Below are 20,003 nucleotides of genomic sequence, written 5' to 3'. Positions count from 1 at the left end.
TTTATATTAATAGTGTAAAACTCTCTCCGAGAACAAAGTATCTGAGTTAAATCCATGTGATATTTTTATCCAATATAGAAAATATTGTTTTTACCAATGTAAGCAATCCCAATGGCCTGTACAGTGGATACCAAGCTGCCCTTATAAATACGTATTATCCAGAACCATAGGTTATCCGTATTTAATAAATAAATACGGAGTACTAATTAGTAAGACCTAATAAATGCTCCGCCAAATAATGAAACTGTAGCTCCAGAGTTGTAAAATTTTTACTAAAATATATATTGACAAATAATGTAAAAATATATTCCCTCCGTTCTTTTTTATTGTATTTTGCTGACTTGACACTTCCCTTAAAAAACTATTTATTCGGGGTTTGTCTTACTAAATTACTCTTATTAATTATGCTTTGAAAATCTAAGTTTTACTACTAATACTTTATGCTTTTTACTTAATGATAAGAGTAATATAGAAAAATAATAAATTTATCATGATTTGTTAAAATAAAAAAGTGACAGAAATTAATAATAAAAAACAATTAAAAAGAAACGGAAGAGTAATCTAGTTTAGAATAAGAAAAAAACCACAATAAGGCTACTACAGTGTAAACAATACACAAATAACAAAAGCCCAAAAGGACGAAGTAGAAAGTGCCTTAACAGAATAAATGAGGGCAACAACCACGTGTAGGAGCTCCATTGGATCAAACTTGATGTGAGGACGGCCAAATCTTTGAGTTGCCGTTTATATAGAGTAGTAATAATGTCTACGCTTGAAAGGGCAAAAATAAACTACCAGTCTATATGAAGGCCAAACCGTGCAATTACTTTCATCAGTTTTACAAATGGGCCAGTTCAAATTAGTGGAATCCACGTCACATTAGTTCTAAATCCACACCCTTTTTACGATTTGACCCGACCCTCTTTATTCTTGTTACTGTTTCTATCTCTCTCCCATTCTTTTACTTCTTCTCTGCGATCTGATTGATCTTTCTTTGTTTCAGGTAACCTCACAACACACACACACACACACATATATATATTTCTTATCTAGTTTTTATATTTCTCCAATTTTAGATTTGAGTTTGACCGTATTGTTATTTTCTTGTAATGTGTTCCAGAATCCTGATTATTACCTTATACGCGGATGGACTTAGTTGCTAAGTACCAGGTAATTTTTTTTTATTTCATGGAAAATATAGTATGGATGTCTGGTCATTTGCACTTTTGTCCCTTTTTTGTGTTGGTCTTTAATTGAAGACCAGCCCATTTGAAGGGCAAACCGTGCAATTTCGACATGTTTTGATAATGTGTAGCTAGGTGTGATTGAAATGTTTTGTTATGTAGGGTGCACTTGGAAGGGTGTTTGGTAATGAAAACTCGGGTTCGAGTGAAGATAGGTAAGTTTTTGTTTGATCAATTCCTGTATTGATTAGCTGTAATTGATTAATTTCTAATGTGCATTTATGAATTGTGGTTGTTTATGCTATATACAATTGGTGCACCTGAAAACAAAAATAACTGCCGACTCAATGTTAAATCAGTTGGGGTCGGTTATATGAATCCTACAATATCCATTTAACTCATTTGGACGATACTCAAATCGTTTGAAAAATTGGTACTCCTGAAAACAACTAAAGAGAATAATTTGGTTTAAACTGTATTAGTAAAGTAAATAAAGGGGAGCCTTGGAGAAACGGTAAAGTTGTATTCATGTGATATAGGTCACGGGTTCGAGCCATGGAAGCAGCCACTAATGCTTGCATTAGGGTAGGTTGTCTACATCACACCCCTTGGAGTGCAGCCCTTTCTCTGACCCTGCTAATGTGGATGCTTTGTGCACCTGACTGCCCTTTTTTAAAATATTTAGTAAAGTTAATACGGAGAATGTATGTCTAGTAATGTAGCAAATTTCCAAAAACGGGCCAATGAGGCCCTTAGCCAAGTGGTAACTTCTGTAAATGTATTCCCAACAACAACCCAGTGAAATCCCACAGCGTGGGGTCTGGGAAGGGTAGAGTGTACGCATACCTTACTCCTACCAAGGTAGGACAACTATTTTCGAAAGACCCTCGGCTCAATAGAAAGCATAAAAAGAGGTCAGATAAGGCCAAGAAATTCAAAGCAATATGGAAATGAAAATAACAAAAGCGACTAAGCCATGATGAAGCAGTTTGCAAAGGGGCAGTAACTATCACAGATAAAATAAGATAATCAAAGTATAGGAAATAACAAATAGTAGCGGAAATCAAAGCACAAGAACTTATATCGCGATAATGCCACTACTAATATGAAAGGATAAACGATACTATCTACTAGCCTTTTACTCTAATCTGAGTCCTCCATACCCTCCTATCTAAGGTCATGTCCTCGGGAAACTGTAACTGCGCCATGTCCTGTCTAATCACCTCTCCCCAATACTTCGTCGGCCTACCTCTACCTCTTCTGAAACCATCCATGGCCAACCTCTCACACCTCCGCACTAGGGCATCTGTGTCTCTCCTCTTCACATGCCCAAACCATCTCAGTCTCGCTTCCCGCATCTTGTCTTCCACCGAGGCCACTCCCACCTTGTCCCGGATAGCCTCATTCCTAATCCTGTCACTCCTGGTGTGCTCACACATCCATCTCAACATTCTCATCTCGAAAACTTTCATCTTCTGAACGTGAGAGATCTTAACTGGCCAATACTCCGCTCCATACAACATAGTCGGTCTAACCACCACTTTGTAGAACTTGCCCTTAAGTTGTGGTGGCACCTTCTTATCACATAGCACTCCGGAAGCGAGCCTCCATTTCATCCACCCTGCCCCAATACTATGTGTGACATCATCGTCAATCTCCCCGCTGCCTTGTATAATAGACCTAAGATACTTGAAGCTACTTTTCTTCTGGATGACCTAGGTACCAAGCCTCACTTCCATGCGTCGCCAGCCACCTGAGGTGCTTCACTGAACTTGCATTCCAATTACTCTGTCTTGGTCCTACTCAGCTTGAACCCTTTAAATTCCAGAGTTTGTCTCCAACCCTCCAACTTAGCGTTAACTCCGCTACGAGTCTCGTCGATCAGGACTGTAAATGTATTCCCACTGCGTGAGAAATAATGAAAGAAAAATATGTTCAAATGGAAACAAAAAATATATAGGAGAGATTTCCTCCCTTTCTCGATCCTATGTTTGTCACTCACCTATGTATGTTTGTGTTTACATGTCCTTTCGGGTGAGATTTTCTTGTTGTCATTTGTTTCCGCTTAATTCCTGTTCATCTTTTTATTTCATATTTTAATCTTAATGCGACGAGAAAACATAGTATTTAGATGATTTGTAGAAGATATAGAAAGGGGACTAATTGTCCACGAAGTACATAAACAAAAGTAATTATAACTAACCAGTGCTGTTAAATCACTTTGATGGACAAAAAGGCACTTTACTTATCCAAAGGACTACAACAACAACAAAAAGAAGCTAAAAGATGCTCTAATATCTGACCCGTAAGTTGAGGCATGAAAATACCAGCATTCAAAACTCCAATGAGAATTTCTTTCTATTTAGCTAAGAAAGTCCAAAAGAGAACTTTGAAGTTTGATATCCAAAAGTTCAGCATACCCTAAGATGGAACTTGATTTTCCCAAGCTTACATAATGCTTTAGATGCGGGACCTTGGGCCTAACATAACCTGAAAGACTTGCCCAGGAGGCGAGAATTGCCAAAGTCATAATTAGGAGATAAAATCCCATACCCTCAACCAATGTGGGACTCTAACAACATATATATGTACATAGGGCATATTTGGCTCCAAGGTGTATTGGAAGCAGGATTTGATCTTAGACCTTTGTTTTTTGGATGGATATGACAATTAACCGAATCCCTTGGGGTTTAATTTCAAGTGTTGCTTAAGGCAAGATTTATGAGGATCCCATCTCTTCCCCTCCCCCTCTCAATAGAAAATAATAATAACAATAAACCTCCAGGACTTTGGTTTAATGGTAAGAAACCCTCCGACAAACGATTGGTATATAAGTGAAGAAAGGTAGCGGGATGGACCCATTATACTCCGAGTTTTAAGCTGTCCCACTCATCTTCGAGGGGCCCTTTAAAACTAATAGCCATATGAAGAAAAGATAATAACATAAATGATCGACTTCCTGGCAGGAAAATAGGTTCCGGTCTGCATTTATTCACTCTGAACTCAGAAAAATACCCTTTTGAATCATATTTCTTGATGGGTTAAGTGTTTGTACCATCCATCAAATGTGAGCCCTTGGTAGAGATTGTGTGCAGTACTTATATTTCCAGTGTGGTTAGAAGAAATGTCTTCTTGCTAGATGGGAAAATGTTTAAAACATTATGATCCTGGAAATTGAGTTTTTCCTTAGATTGTCCAGCTGATTATCTGCTATTTGCTGTTTTCAAGTTAGGACGACATAAGCTGCATGTTGCAGTTTAGTCCAACTTGTCTAGCATGTTGATTAATCTAGTTTGTTGTTTTTACCAATAGCTATGTCGAACGTTTGCTTGACCGGATTAGCAATGGTGTGCTGGCTGAGGACAGGAGAGCTGCTATGCTCGAACTTCAGTCTGTTGTCTCTGAAAGTCATGATGGAAAAATGGCCTTTGGAGCAATGGGTTAGTGTCTAGATCTTGTTTTCTGGACGAGGAAATTATGTTCCTATTTTTCTTCACCATTATATAATGATGTTTATTTAAATCTTTTATTTCTTGCAGGATTCCCAGTGATATTGAGCGTCTTAAAGGAGGAGCGTGATGATGTTGAAATGGTACAATTTCTTTGTTGCCAATTTTAAAATTGAAAGATATGTTAATGTTATTTTAATGGGGCTTATGCATTCTGTGTATCATTGGCATGAAAGTTCAAGCTATATCGTTGTAGAGACTTCTCGTCTTGTCATGCTGTCTGGTATATAGCGCTAGCTAATTGGATGATTTATTGTGTTTGTGGTACCAAAGGTTCGCTGTAAATTTGACTTGAGTGAATATATTGATGGTCAGCGTGAAGTCAATACCATTCTGTTAAAGACTAATGTTGTCAATGTTGTCGTGACTAAGTTTCATTACCCAGTCTGCTGGTGATGATTACTTGTGGACACGTGTCTCTTTACTGGCCTAAATGGAAAAGAAAACACGTCTTATAGTAATTTATGCGCTAGCTGCTATTTAACATCTTTCCTTTTCCCCCTTCAGTTTTGTTCATTTTTTTAAGAATTACTACTAATATTAGGTTTTTCCTAAAGAGACTAACTAGAGGGAAGGGAACACTTTGAGATTTGTTTGTTTTTTTTTTTTTTTTTTTTTGGGGAAAAGGAACATATGTTGTGTATATATAAAACATACTGCACACAAAACATGTGCATCACCCCTAATTACAGTGTGGAGTACAGGAAGGATTCCAATCCTTTGTCTTCTTACAAGCATTCTAAAACATCAAAAATATATTCAAGATCTCCTAGGTGCTTTTGTTTACACCAAAAATAGAAAAGGACTAGACACTTCATCATTAGCTTCAGTATAATACTGCATTTATCTTCAAAGCACCTTGAATTTCTTTCTTTCCAAATTGTTCACCAAATACAAGTTGGGACAATTCTCCATCTCTCTTTCTCGTTGGGGAGATTATCGTTTCTGTTCCAACATCTAGAACTTCAGGTAATCTCATTGCATAGCCCACATGATTTTCCTTATATTGATAAATATCTTCCATAGTTGATCTGTCTTCTTGCAATGCAAACAAAGATGATTGGTTATTTCTGCCTTCTTTCCACAATAGTAACATCTGGAGAATAATTGGTATCCCCTCTTGATAAATGGTCCTGTGTCAAGACTGCCTCTTTTGCCAACAGCCGTGTAAAGCAAGCAATTTTATATGGAATTTTGACTTTCCATATCAGTTTCCATGGTCAACAGCCAATCAGAGAACCACAGTTACAATAATTTTCAAATTCCTACTTCCGTTGAGATATTTTTCACTATTACTGTGGACCATTTTTCTGTTGTTCATCGATTGATCTTTGGGGTCTTCTGCTGGTAAAGAACAATTCTTGTTAGACGCTATCTCCAACTAAAAACTTTGTGCAACTAACTCAGTGGGACTACCAGGTATTTACTTTTGAAAGATCTAGTGCATTTTGTGATTTTGTTGATCCCTGGATGATAAAGCCTGCTACTTTTTAACTTGATAAAAAAAAAAAGCCTGCTACTTTTTACTTTACCAAAAATAAATACACGGCAACAACTTTTATAGGTCCTCTATTTCCATTGGTGGCAAATGGCAAAATCTTCCCTTTTTCTCAATTGGTGTACGTTTTATGCAACATTTTTACCTTCCCCGTCTCACTTAGTACTAAAAATTGCTCATATTGGGTGATTGAAGGTCAGGGGAGCTCTGGAAACTCTTGTGAGCGCCTTAAGTCCAATTGATCATGTAAAAGGGCCTCCGAATGTGGTTCAGCCAACTTTGATGAATAGTGACTTGCTTTCGAGAGAAGTAGATAATATCTCTCTTCTCTTAAGTTTGTTGGTAAGCATTATCGCTATTATTTTGGCTTGTTTTAGTTGTATAGTGAGTAATCTCTTTGCAATTGGCTGATCTAATTCTCTGGCAGTCAGAGGAGGATTTCTATGTACGATACTATACACTTCAACTTTTGACAGCCCTCCTAACTAATTCTCCACAAAGGTATCTTTAGTACTTTCATGCATATTGTTTCAAATAATTTTTTTAAACCCATTTTGAGGAGACAACATGCTGAAATAATATTCAGGTTACAGGAAGCTATTCTTAGCATTCCCCGTGGTATCACACGGCTGATGGATATGCTTATGGATCGTGAGGTATGAACTGGAAATGATAAAATTATTATGCTCTTTGTCTTCATGGGATTCTAACTTTGTGATGTCTTGAAGGTCATACGAAATGAGGCTCTGTTACTTCTGACTTACTTGACCCGTGAGGCTGAAGTAAGTGCTGCTTCCTTTCCTTGGTGGCTGCCTCCCCCTGTTCTAAAAGTATTCGATATTCAAATTTCACTTACTTTGTTCTTAGCATTTGGCTTAACTCCTTTGAAATCTACAGGAAATTCAAAAAATTGTGGTCTTTGAAGGTGCTTTTGAAAAGATATTCAGCATTATAAAAGAGGAGGGAGGTTCAGAAGGAGGAGTTGTTGTGCAGGTTTGGACAAGTAATCTTAAGCTCAAGTCTAAAATGTCTTTTTTGTAGAATAGTTAAAAACTTAGATGACTCTGATGTGGCATTCGCATCCCCTTGCGTTAACAAAACAATCCAGCGAATTTTCTGGAGAGAGCTGTCAAAAATTATTTCAGTAATCATGTGCTCAATTCACTTCAACTGTCATTGAAATATTTAGTGGTTCTTCACTTAAATTCATGCTGATTTTGATAATATTTTGTAACTGAGCAACTTTTAATATTGTTACCAGTCAACATTTCAAGATAAAACCAAAATATTCCAATATATGATGTTTTCTTAATTTGGGTAATGGGAGCTCAATGACCTACTTATCGTTATTGTCTCAAAAGATGGTGAGGAGCAGTTTTGCGTTGTTGATCAAATTGCTTCTCTTTCATTTTCTTTGTCGCTATCATCCTTTAAAATTACTCTGGGTTTCTTCCTATGCCACTCGTCTCTGCCCCTCTTTCTCCCCCTTTGGGTAGTGGGGAGAGGTTTTAATCTGACTATTTATAGACTAAAAACTTAGAGGCCCATTAGCTCAGCTCGTTAAAGCATCAAGCTAATAACGTGAGCTTCAAGACCTGCATGGACCAACCCAGTTAAAATTACCTTTACTTATAAAACAACAGATATGAGAATCGGCCTCTGTATTGAGCTTAGGAGCTTGCTAACTCATCTTTATCATAATGGCTTCACATGATAAAGATATTTTAATTAAAAGAAGGGGGTGGGAGCCGATGTATTCTATGAGATGCCTAACCCAGGTCATGAGATCATAGCTTGCTGCTGGAAAACTTAATAGGCTTTGGGAAAACTTAATAGGCTTTCTCCAATTTTAAGTAGGCATACTTACTTTCAAAAGTTAGGCCTTTTTCACTTCTTTTCTTCCTCTTCAATCCAAGGAGAAAGATTTCAATTCATTTACCGGGCATGGAAGCACTACAGCTAAACAACATGCAACTAAAGTAGGGCTAATCATGCTGGAGAAAGGTTTTGAACTTGTGTAGTCTGTCATTTTCTTGCCTTTTTACTTTTTCCATTCTTTGTGGGATTTCACTGGGTATGTTGTTGTTGTTGTATTCATTGTCTGAGCAGAAGTTCCGTCACGTTCTTACCTATTTCTGGCATTCATCACCATCATTCTTTATTGTAAATATTAGTAATTCATGGTTTCTAGAAATTGCCTATATATGTGTTACAAGTGCGCTTGCATCTGGGAGAATGTGGGATAGTAATATTAACTTATTTCTGATCACTGCATTGTTATTGAACATTTCACCGAAACATTTTGTTGCTTTTACTTTGGGAATTCTTCAGGACTGTCTTGAACTGCTGAACAATCTTCTCCGTAATAGTGCATCAAATCAGGTTTCTGCTTGGGTGCCTCCCTAGTGTTCATTACTCATATAATTTAATTTTCCTAGTACTTACTGTGAATCTATTCCAGGTATTACTTAGAGAGACGATGGGCTTTGATCAGTTGCTATCAATTCTGAAGCTCAGAGGGACTACCTACAGATTTTCACAACAGAAGGTTAAACCCATAATCCATTTGTTTTCGTCTTCTATTTTTTTTTTTTATATATATTAAATATGTTGCTGATATGATTTTCTCTTGTACCTAAGCCTTACTGGTCTTTTCTCATTTCTTGGCCTTCAATGATTGCCAGTAGACAATAAATCTACTCAGTGTGCTAGATACCATTAATTTGCTAATCATGGGTGGCCCAGAAACTGATCCTGGCAGAGATTCAAATAAGCTGACTAGTAAAACAGTCTTGGTTCAGGTTTGTTCCTTCCATCAATGTGAGAACTGCTTACAGTTGGATTATCGCATCACCTTCCTAACTTATCTGATTGATATTGTAGAAAAGGGTCTTGGACCATCTCTTCATGGTGGGAGTTGAAAGCCAATGGGCTCCAGTTCCAGTGCGTTGCACAGTGAGTTGACTGCTTCTTGATGCCTGCAATAGATGGCTTTCTTTTCTAATTAATCAACTTTCATGGTTTCTCAATAGTCAGTTAGGCAAAATAAAGAAAAGTTTACTACGACTTTTCTGCTTCGAATTCCATTGACATTATAATATAGTTTCATTGTTCAGTATAGATGCTGCTATAGCTAGTAGATTCTTGAAACTTTATGTTAAAATGGCTTTCGTCAATGTCAGGCACTTCATTGCATTGGTGATCTGATTGCGAATCACCCAAAGAATCTCGAAGAACTTGCAAGCAAAAGGCTCGGAGAGGAACCAGATTTAGAACCTGCTTTGAATTCTGTCCTCCGGATACTTTTGCGTACTTCTAGTAAGCAAGAATTCATGGCAGCTGACTATCTTTTCAAGAACTTCTGTCAGGTTGGCATCTTAACTGAGTTCTTGCTTAATGGTTAGATATTTCAAGCAGTTGTATGTTACACTTTCATAAAGATGTCGGACATTGTTCAACAGTGCTTCCTTTACCATCTCCTTTGTTTGGTTTTTAGTTGTGCATTGTGCTTTCTTGAAATGTACCATTTTTTAAAGCATGTTCTGTGTGATCGGTGCAGCAAAATCCAGATGGCCAGACAATGTTGGCATCTACTCTAATTCTGCAGCCACAGTCAATGATTCATGCCCCTGTTGAGGAGGATATTAACATGTCATTTGGAAGGTAATCTATGCTGTTGAAAGTTTCTTCCTAGTTTTTCTTTTTAGGGTATTTGCCATGTCTTCTCACTGAAAAAGGTGTCCATTAATTACCCCTGATCATCCCATAAATACATGCACCACATTCAAAATTAAAAAGCAAATACACACAAAACACAAAGGTGTCCATTTGCTTCAAAATGACTTCATATCTCAGGCCACCATCTCTATTTTTCTCTTCTTGTTTTTTTGGCAGCATGCTTCTACATGGTCTTACCACAGGTGAAAACGAAGGTGATCTTGAGGTAATGTCATAGGTTTTACACACTTTTTCGTGGTTCTCTGAAAAATTTAAATAGACACTTCTTTATTCAAAAAGTTTCAAATAGACGCTTTAACGCTTGATCTTTATTAGTGCATAGTTTCTCACATCTGCAAGACTATTATTTGAGGATCTAAGACTCATTCAGTATCCATGATTCCTGATACATGAAAGAGAAACAATTGGCAAGTGCTACCTAACCTATGACGTAATTTGCTTGCAATACACTTCTTTAGAATATTTCATTCGTATAAGCTAGAAACCACGAGAAAAACAATCAAACATAGTAAAATAATGAAGATTCTAGAAATCATTCTTACTGAGTTGTACGTAGAAGAAAAGATGATATCAAGTTACTTGTTAGAAAGGAAAAAAAATAAATAATATCAGATTGTAAAACAAACGGATAGTAGTTTAGTCCGTAAATATTGTGAGGGGATATATATTATTCAAATCTTGACGTAATGTTCCCTAAGCTAACAAATTCATTCTTATTTCAAGCCATCATTTTAGATGCTTAATCACCTAACTTAATGTAATACGCTATCCAAACATAGTTGCTCTTGATCTTCTTACTAGTTAAAATGGAGTATTTTGAAAGGTATCACATGTGTAGTTTAAAGTTTATACATTGCTTGTCCTTCCAAAACATCCACTTCTTTCAGTTTACTGATTTTATTTTCCATGATTAGAAAATTGTGTTTCTTCAATATTAGAGGTGAAAATTGACCTGTTATTTTTCCTGAATCCATTTTCATTTTGCTTACACCATTATCATTCTTTCCGGGCTTGGTTTTTATATCTGCTGTGCACAAGAGTATTGCACATTTTAGATTTTCACCATGCTTCCAATCATCCTTTCTTGGTGAGAAGCTGAATATGTCATCTTAGTTCTGAAAAAACAAAATGGGTCTCAAAAGATTTTGAATCTTGGTGCTTCGCCCTTTGTTAGGACATATCTGTTGATTCTGGAATTAATATGTATCTTTGGAGCATATTTTTAGGATTTTGTCAGCTCATTTACTTTAGCTTAGCACGCTTTCCCCACCGTCTCTACTTCTTGCATCTTCTAGATACTTCTTACTTCATCAGAATATACATCTTTGGAGCATTAATTGTCATTTGTCATAGACTCAGCATGTTAACATTTAATATGCAGACTTGTTCCAGAGCTGCCAGTGTTCTTTCGCATGTCATCAAGGGTAATAACCAATGCAAGGAAAAGGTATGCAAAGTTCTTCCCACCATGCAGAGTTGTTTTCCTCAGAATAAAACAAAGCTTTTTATCATTTTGGGCTGTTGTCAATAGATTTTTCAGCACCCTATATTGTTATTGTTGCTTTCAGTATTCGTGTGCGCTCTGAACTATTATGTTTTGTGGAGCTAGAATTCATTTACATTTTTTAGATACAGCAATATACACCTCTTATTTGGGAGAACAGTCACGCTAGAATGTGCTGCTGTTTCTGTGATAAGAATTACTACAAGATACAAAAGTTTTGTCTACCCTGTTCTTTGGTTATAACATACAAGTGAATTGCAGGTTCTGCGAATTGAACTTGAAGCACCCACTCTAGGAGAACCGGAGCCGTTGTTACACCGTATGGTGAAGTATCTGGCTCTTGCCTCTTCTATGAAAAGTAAAGATGGAAAATCAAGCACATCTGAGAATGTGTTTGTTCAGCCCATTATCCTGAAACTGCTAATTATTTGGCTTTCTGATTGTCCAAATGCGGTGCAATGCTTCCTTGATTCACGTCCTCACCTAACGTATTTGCTGGAGCTGGTCTCAAATCCTACCACAACTGTTAGTGTAAGGGGATTGGCTGCAGTATTACTAGGGGAATGTGTAATCTACAACAAAAGCAATGCTAGTGGAAAGGATGCCTTTAGCATAGTTGATGCCATAAGCCAAAAAGTTGGGCTTACATCATACTTTTTGAAGTTTGACGAAATGCAGAAAAGCTCTCTTTTCACATCTGCTAAGCCATTTTTGCCACGTAAACCATTGACAAGATCTACAGCTGCTAGTATGGCTGAGATTGAAGATGGCGGAAATGAATCATCTGATCAGAATAATGAGCATCCTATGCTTACATCAGTATTTGATTCTCCATTCGTCTATTTTTTGAAGCGCTTAGAGGCTGATATTAGAGAAAAGATAGTAGAAGCTTACAGCAGCCCAAAGAGCCAGGTGACCGTGGTACCGGCAGAACTTGAACAAAGGAGTGGGGAGAAGGATGTTGACTATATCAAACGGCTGAAAACTTTTGTGGATAAGCAATGCCATGAGATACAGGTAAGGACTTTTTGGATAAATTATGTTCCTAATAAATGCACTTTGTCCATGAAATACAAGCTTAGAATTATTTGCTTCTCACCTTTTTTACTTCTGAATATAGTTTTGCATGCACCGTTAGGGTCTCAGCTTCGGGATAAAATTCGTTATAAAACAAAGCCGGTGATACTTGTTACACTTGAGAAAAACTGTCATTGCAATTATTAAATAATTGAGTGATCTTTATTCGGTATGATTAAACTTTGCAGCACGACAAGTTAAGAAAGGTAAGTTACCTTCTCTTTTGATAAGCTTAAGAAATGTGAAGTTACTTGTAGGACCATTATATATTAAAATGAACCTCTAGGTACCTCAGTGAGTTTGGTCTATTTTGATGTTGCATTTATGAGATTAAATCTTACCTGTGTGATTTCTGACTGGTATAATTCTTTTATATCCTTTTACTTAAAGCAAAACTTTGCTTCTTAATGAGCCTCTTTGGAGTCTGTTCTGTTTAAATGTTCTGGCTCTCCACTCATAAACCATTGTGTTAAATTTGCAAAATGAATGCTAGTCATATTGCTAAAAGTTTCTGAATCTTAGTAGAGTAATTTGACTCTTTTATACTTGTAAGTCCTATGCACCTATCCTCCAATGTGACCTGGTAGACACCACAAAAACTAGCATTTCGTACTTGAGCAACTTTCTTTTCGTTTCTGGATAGTTGGGATTCACGCATGCAGAGTTCTCCTTCCCTTTTGTTTCATACCGTTTTACTGACATTGTTCGCCTGCTCTGAAGGACCTTTTGAGTCGGAATGCCACTTTGGCTGAGGATCTGGCCAAAACTGGTGGGAACAACTCATCCCCGCTTGAGCGCAAAGTCAGCGGGGGTTCGGACAGAGTTCAACTGGAGACTCTGCGTAGAGATCTTCAAGAGGCTTCTCAACGTATAGAGATGCTAAAGGCTGAAAAGACTAAGGCTGAATCGGAAACTTCAACGTACAAAAACTTAGCTGGGAAGACGGAATCTGATCTTAAAAGCTTGTCTGATGCATACAACTGTCTGGAACAAGCCAACTTCCGACTAGAAAAAGAAGTGAAAGCGTTGAAGAGTGGAGACATCGAGGCATTAAAGGAAGAAGCAAGGGAAGAAGCTCTGAAGGAGAGTGAAGCTGAATTGAATGATCTGCTTGTATGCCTTGGACAAGAACAGAGCAAAGTGGACAAACTTAGCAATAGGCTGAGAGAGCTAGGTGAAGATGTAGATAAATTGCTGGAAGACATAGGGGATGATGCTGGTGCTGATGATGCCGATGAAGATGATGAAGAAGACTAGTTTTGCTTATGTTTTCTTTCTCTAAGTAAATTCATTTCATTGTATTTCTTCTTAGTTCGTCCCTTACCCCCCCCCCCCCCCCCCCCTCTCTTGTTTTTCCCTATGGTGCATACGTTGTACATTGTAAAAATTTCACAATACCAACATAATTTATGCCTGAACTAAGTATGTAACCCATCTTCTTGCATTATTCTTTGGTAGGTTACTTTCCGTTGCCTGTCTAAAATGAATAAAAATATCTTTAACAGTTTATCGTTTAAATGAGTCACAACATTGTATGATATTTGAAAGCAAAATCACAAGGCGATTTTCCCCATCTATCCAAGCCTTGATGGACAGTTATTTGGTACCTGTTCTAGTGGAAGGTAGCAAGGAAATTAATTGAGATGCCCAAAAACTAACTCAGACACCACAGTTATCCAAAAAAAAAAAAAAATAGTAGAATGGTGTTCGAGTAGGGTACGAACATTTCAACTAAATGCTTATACGTGCATTGTCCAAAAATAATACCAACAATAAAAACAATTGGACTTGGGTGCAGTTAATGTTGCTGCTCGATTGAACTTCCTTTTCAATGTTGCTGCTCGAACTTCTTTTTCACTTAACTATTTTCTTGTTTATGTGATTCAGGTATGGATTTCCATGCTTACTCTGATAGGAAAATAACACATTCAAATAATTGACTACAGAACAAATGATTTCATCATAATCAAACTCATATTTACCAATACTGAATTAATATTTACGTTTATACCCACTTTACCAAGTTGTGGCACCACTCTGCGAAAACTTGTCTGCAAATGCATGTTATCACACACTTCCTCACTTAACTAAGATTAATTAAATCCTCATTCCCACCTCAATTTATTTGCTGATTGGTGTAAATATCTAAGTAGAACAATTTTTTTCATTGGAGAGTTCTTTTGATTGTGTATTGGGTCAACATGACATCACAGGCAAGAAGGAACTGATCATCTAGTATCTAGTAGAGTCCAGAACCAAAATGCCCCCAAAAAAATCACTTTGAACCAAAATACCTCAATAAAAAAAATGTTACAAAACTACCTTTAGCGCAGTAATTTACTGCACTAAAGCAGTTCACGGAGACGGAGCCGTTAACTGCTTTAGCGCAGTATTTTACTGCGTTATAGAAGCTGTTAAAAAAAAAAAATCTATAACGCAGTAAAATAATGCGTTATAGAAACAGTACCAAAAAAAAAAAAAATTGGCCAACTTTATTTTTTGCAACACTTAGTTTTTTTTTCATACTTTGACCAATGATTAGTCGTGTGTCAAGACTCCGAAACGTCAATATTTTATATAGAACCTGATATTTTTTTTCTGCGTACAATAATGTAGGCTCAATACATCAAGGATACATAAACGTTCGGATCGTCATTTTAGGGGTTGAAAAGGTGCCCGAAGTAAGTTTTATTTGTAAACTTTAGGTTTAAGTGTTCTATATACATAGACGTCCATTTTTGTTTGAAGACTTGTTGTCATTAGCTTAAGGTTTTTTATTTTTAGGGTTTAGATTTATTGAAAATAAAGTTGTTGCCAAAAGGTTTTTAATTTTTACTGCGCTAAAGAATATTTTTTTTGTTTGTATAGCGCAGTAAAATAGCGAGCACTAAAAAAAAAATTGGCAATTTTTTTTTTTTGGCAACACTTAGTGTGTTTTTTCATACTTTGACCAACGATTAGTCATGTGTCAAGACTCTGAAACGTCAATATTTTATATAGAACCTAATATTTTTTTCTGCGTACAATAATGTAGGCTCAATACATCAAGTATACGTATACGTTCGGATCGTCATTTTAGGGGTTGAAAAGGTGCCCGAAGTAAGTTTTGTTTGAAAAAACTTAGTGTTTGACTGTACGGTTATTTTAGTCAACTTTATATGTCGAGAAAATTAGTCAGCTTTATTTTCAAAAATTGAAACCGCAGAAGTGATTGACATTCACAGCTACATTACCCCGGGATTTTTACGTTAAAATCTATTGTGTATCATCATCTTATAAGTAAATAAAACTGAAAATTCACGCCAATTTGGGAAAAATTTGAAACTGAATGGGATAAAAAGTGTTTTTTTAAAAATCGGCTCGGCCAAACCGCCTTATCCGCATAGATCTCGGAAAAATACCCAAAATAAAAAAAAATCGCGTAAATCGGACGTCCGAGCGCAAAGTTATGACCATTTAAAGTTTGACCACTTTATAACTAGTTTTTCTCCCTATATTTTTTAGAATTATATTTATATTCAAAATAAAGTTATGTCTTAATTAAAAAATAACACGCTTAAATCAAAATCTTAAAAAATAAAACACCCTAAAGTTTCCAAACAAAACTTACTTCGGGTACCTTTTCAACCCCTAGAATGACTATCCGAACGTCTACGTATCCTTGATGTATTGAGCCTACATTATTGTACGGAGAAAAAAAATATCAGGTTCTATATAAAATATTGACATTTCGGAGTCTTGACACACGACTAATCGTTGGTCAAAGTATGAAAAAAACACTAAGCGCTGCAAAGAAAAAATTTATTAACATAAGATGTTGCGATCTTTTTATGGAAAAAAACACTAAGTTCCTCAAGTGTGTTATTTTTTAATGCGTAACTTTCTTTCGAATATGTTGCAAAAAAAAATCGCGTAAATCGAACGTCCGAGCGCAAAAAACAGCGTATATTCGAAATAAAGTTACGCTTTAAAAAATAACACACTTAAATCTAAACCCTAAAAATAAAAAACTTTAAGCTAATGACAACAAGCCTTCAAACAAAAATGGACGTCTATGTATATAGAACACTTAAACCTAAAGTTTACAAACAAAATTTACTTCGGGCACCTTTTCAACCCCTAAAATGACGATCCGAACGTTTACGTATCCTTGATGTATTGAGCCTACATTATTGTACGCAGAAAAAAATATCAGGTTCTATATAAAATATTGACGTTTCGGAGTCTTGACACACGACTAATCATTGGTCAAAGTATGAAAAAAAAAACACTAAGTATTTCAAAAAATAAAGTTGGCCAATTTTTTATTTTTTTTTGTACTGTTTCTATAACGCAGTAAAATATTTTACTGCGTTATAGAATATTTTTTTTAACAGCTTCTATAACGCAGTAAAATACTGCGCTAAAGTAGTTAATGGCTCCGTCTCCGTGAACTGCTTACTGCGCTAAAGGTACTTTTGTAACATTTTTTTTTTGTTGGAATATTTTGGTTCAAAGTGATTTTTTTGGGGGCATTTTGGTTCCGGACCCTTATCTAGTAAGAGTGTCCTTTAAGTACATTCTTCTGCAAGGACATATTGAACCCTGACTGGGGTAGTATATAGGTTGGAGCATTTTACTCCTACACTACTTATTTCATTTCTCGAATGAATTCCTTAAAGTATATTTTTCAGAAGCCTATGTCCACAGGTAGATTTGCAAAATGGCAGATCTTGTTCATAAAGTTTGACATTAATAATACAACTCAGACTACGATGAAAGGCCAGCTTTGGCAGACCATTTGGCTGAGAATCTCGTTGATGAAGAATATGAACCATTGAAAACATCTCTTCTGATTAAAAAAGTGTGTGCTGATGAAATTGCTTCTCATAACAATCCAAGTTGGTCATCATTATTCTATGATGAAGCTTCTAACATGATGGGAGTTGTAATAAGGGTAGTTCTTATATTTGAAAAAAATAGAGCAACACTACTCTAGTCCAATTTCGATTTTATTGTACTAACAACATGACAGATTATGAGGGCTGTATTCTGGGTTTGAGGTTAGCTATTGACATGAGAATTCAAGAATTACTGGGCATTGGGAGACTTGAACTTGTTGGTCCACCCAATTCATGGAGAATAAGAAACTAATAATTTAAGTAATCACGTGCCCTCCTGAAAATGAGATTTAGTTATCATGAGCCTCCTAAATAATGAAATTTAGTTATCAGGAGCTTTTAAAAAAATAGGATTAGTTTAGCAGGACCCTCCTCGAAATGTATGTTTATTGTAATTTAAGCGTTTCCAAAAATCCTGTCTTTTTTGCCTAATTTCCCTCAATCTCATTCATTTGTGTCAATCCAACGGCTTAGCTCTCACATATATAGTTTCTTTTCAGTCTCAAATTTCAAATCAAACATTCTAGCACTTTGTTTTTCTCTTTGCTAAGCAAATTCGACTAGGCACACAAACGTTGCTGTCGGACTTCACGTTTGAGTACTCGTTCAATTGGGACCTCACTATTATACTTTTTTACAAATATATCCCTAATTTAAACTGATGAACATATGACATCACAAGAACATAAAACCCACCGCCAATTTTAATACCCGGATTGAATTAAAACTCCCTCCTGATTTTTTATCCATTGCCTGACTAATTCTCCCTACATTGATTTTTTTTTTTTTAAAAAAAAAAATCGATTTAACTAATCCCAAATGAAAATTTATTTTAAAAAATTACAAAAGAGAGAGAGAATGTATTCAATTAACGAGAGGAGTTGCTCAAATGGTAAGCACCCTCCATCTACAACTCAAAAGTTGTTGATACGAGTCACCGTGGGAGCGAAAAGGGGGAGCTCCTAGGGAGAAGTAAAAAATGCCTACGTCGCTAAGCATATAACTTTACCCTCTAGAATCAACTTTGAATTCACCAATCTGCGATTTACGACGACGACGATTTTTTGGTAACATTTCTGCCGATGAATATATTTTAATTTTTACAATCATTTTTGAAGTTATGATTCGTCCTAAGTTCATCAATATATATCCAACAATTGGAAGGGTAATTCTTACTTGAATTAATTCGTTGATGAATTTAGTTGGTGTTTATCTTATTAGCTACACTTTGATGTTTCAGTTATGCACGATTAATTTTGAGGCTCACTCGATGTTTAGGGTTAGAAATTAGTAATAATGAAAGTTAAGCATATTGTAATTTTTCAGTAATTGATGTGTATCTTATTAGCTGCACTTTGATGCTTCGGTTTTGCCGGATTTTGAGGTTTATTTGATGTTTATGGTTAGAAATTAGTAAGTAATAATGAAGTTTAAGCCTACTGTGATTTGGGTGGCTCAAGAGGCTACTGAAATCTTTGATTTAGGCCCCCAAAAATTTGATGCTCCAAATTTTTTAAGAAATAATGAAATTTATGATTTTACTTTCGCTTTGCTAATATTGAAGTTTGTAGGCCATAAATTTAAAAATAACTATACATAAAGGAAAATTCTCTACTTCTTATAGTAGAAATATTTTAGAATTTTGAATTAAACTACTCAACTCTTCATATTAATAAATAACATATTATACAACAACATCCAACAGATTGTATTGTAAACACATGGATAATATCTTATTAACTTAAACAAATCCTTACTAAGATAAATAATGTCAATAATATAATTATGTGAACTAGCACTATGTGGTAGTTTTTTTTTTATTGATAATTAGTCACACATGCTACAAAGAAATCAAAATGATATCAATATTTTATTCTTTTTTCCCTTCTCTAAATGTATCCTTTACATTTCCCTAATCTCCCGCAACCCTTTAACAGAATATATAGCCTCTATATTTCCCTAATTTTCCATTAGCTTGATTCCTCTCGTAACAATTCTCTAACACCTCACCATAATACTTCGATCTATGTAGTCTTCGAAAATGCCATGTCTTCAATCGACTACGATATCCTTCCTGAAAACAAGTGCAATGACTATGTGTGCATCCCACCCACGTCAATGTCAAGTGTGTGTACTGCTTTCACCAATGCTCTGACCTTCATTACGATGCCTATTTTGGTTGGAATCTCACTATTATACTATTGTACAAATATATCTCTAATTTAGTCTTGTGCACAAGACTACTTATGTATAATTGTTTATGATTTATGCCTGAACCAAGTATGTAAACCATCTGCTTGTATTATTCGTTGTTAGTTACTTTCCATTGCTTGCTTAAAGTGCATAAAAATCTCTCACAACATAATATATTATTCAATAGTAAAAACACTAGGTGATTTCGTTCTATTCAAATTTTAGTGAACATAGTTATCTGATACCTGTTATTGGTGGAAAGTAACAGGAGAATTAGTTGAGGTTTCTACTAAGCCAAATAAAAAAATAAAAAAAAAAATTAACAACATGATATTCAAGGTTTTTCCACGACATAATTTGCTCTCTTATATAACCCCAAAGGTAGACAATACAACATCGATCAGTCAAAAGTAACAAATT

At 35.7% G+C, this 20,003-nt stretch overlaps 1 protein-coding gene across 1 annotated transcript; it reads left to right on the top strand.

Moving 5' to 3' along the window:
- The first annotated feature begins 771 nt into the window (after positions 1-771).
- On the top strand, positions 772-13,957 carry LOC132634869 (golgin candidate 6). Its single transcript, XM_060350983.1, has 20 exons — positions 772-1,003; positions 1,121-1,170; positions 1,347-1,399; positions 4,497-4,624; positions 4,724-4,776; positions 6,387-6,533; positions 6,619-6,692; positions 6,778-6,847; positions 6,920-6,973; positions 7,089-7,184; positions 8,523-8,573; positions 8,653-8,739; positions 8,879-8,992; positions 9,075-9,146; positions 9,374-9,559; positions 9,751-9,854; positions 10,086-10,134; positions 11,311-11,376; positions 11,695-12,450; positions 13,231-13,957. The coding sequence occupies exons 2-20, from the start codon at positions 1,147-1,149 to the stop codon at positions 13,765-13,767; spliced, it is 2,721 nt and encodes a 906-aa protein (XP_060206966.1). The 5' UTR covers positions 772-1,003; positions 1,121-1,146; the 3' UTR covers positions 13,768-13,957.
- Positions 13,958-20,003: the final 6,046 nt, after the last annotated feature.

Source organism: Lycium barbarum, chromosome 4 (assembly GCF_019175385.1).
Source record: "Lycium barbarum isolate Lr01 chromosome 4, ASM1917538v2, whole genome shotgun sequence".
In the NCBI taxonomy this organism is placed as follows: Eukaryota; Viridiplantae; Streptophyta; class Magnoliopsida; order Solanales; family Solanaceae; genus Lycium; species Lycium barbarum.
This window is presented reverse-complemented; position numbering and strand designations above follow the sequence as displayed.

What these genes read in the sequence shown, in the direction of transcription:
- LOC132634869 (XM_060350983.1), top strand. Translation starts at nt 1,147, where the DNA reads ATGGACTTAGTTGCTAAGTACCAG. An exon ending in CTAACTAATTCTCCACAAAG is followed by an intron (nt 6,693 to 6,777) that starts GTATCTTTAGTA and finishes AATAATATTCAG; the next exon opens with GTTACAGGAAGCTATTCTTA. An exon ending in TTTTCAAGAACTTCTGTCAG is followed by an intron (nt 9,560 to 9,750) that starts GTTGGCATCTTA and finishes TGATCGGTGCAG; the next exon opens with CAAAATCCAGATGGCCAGAC.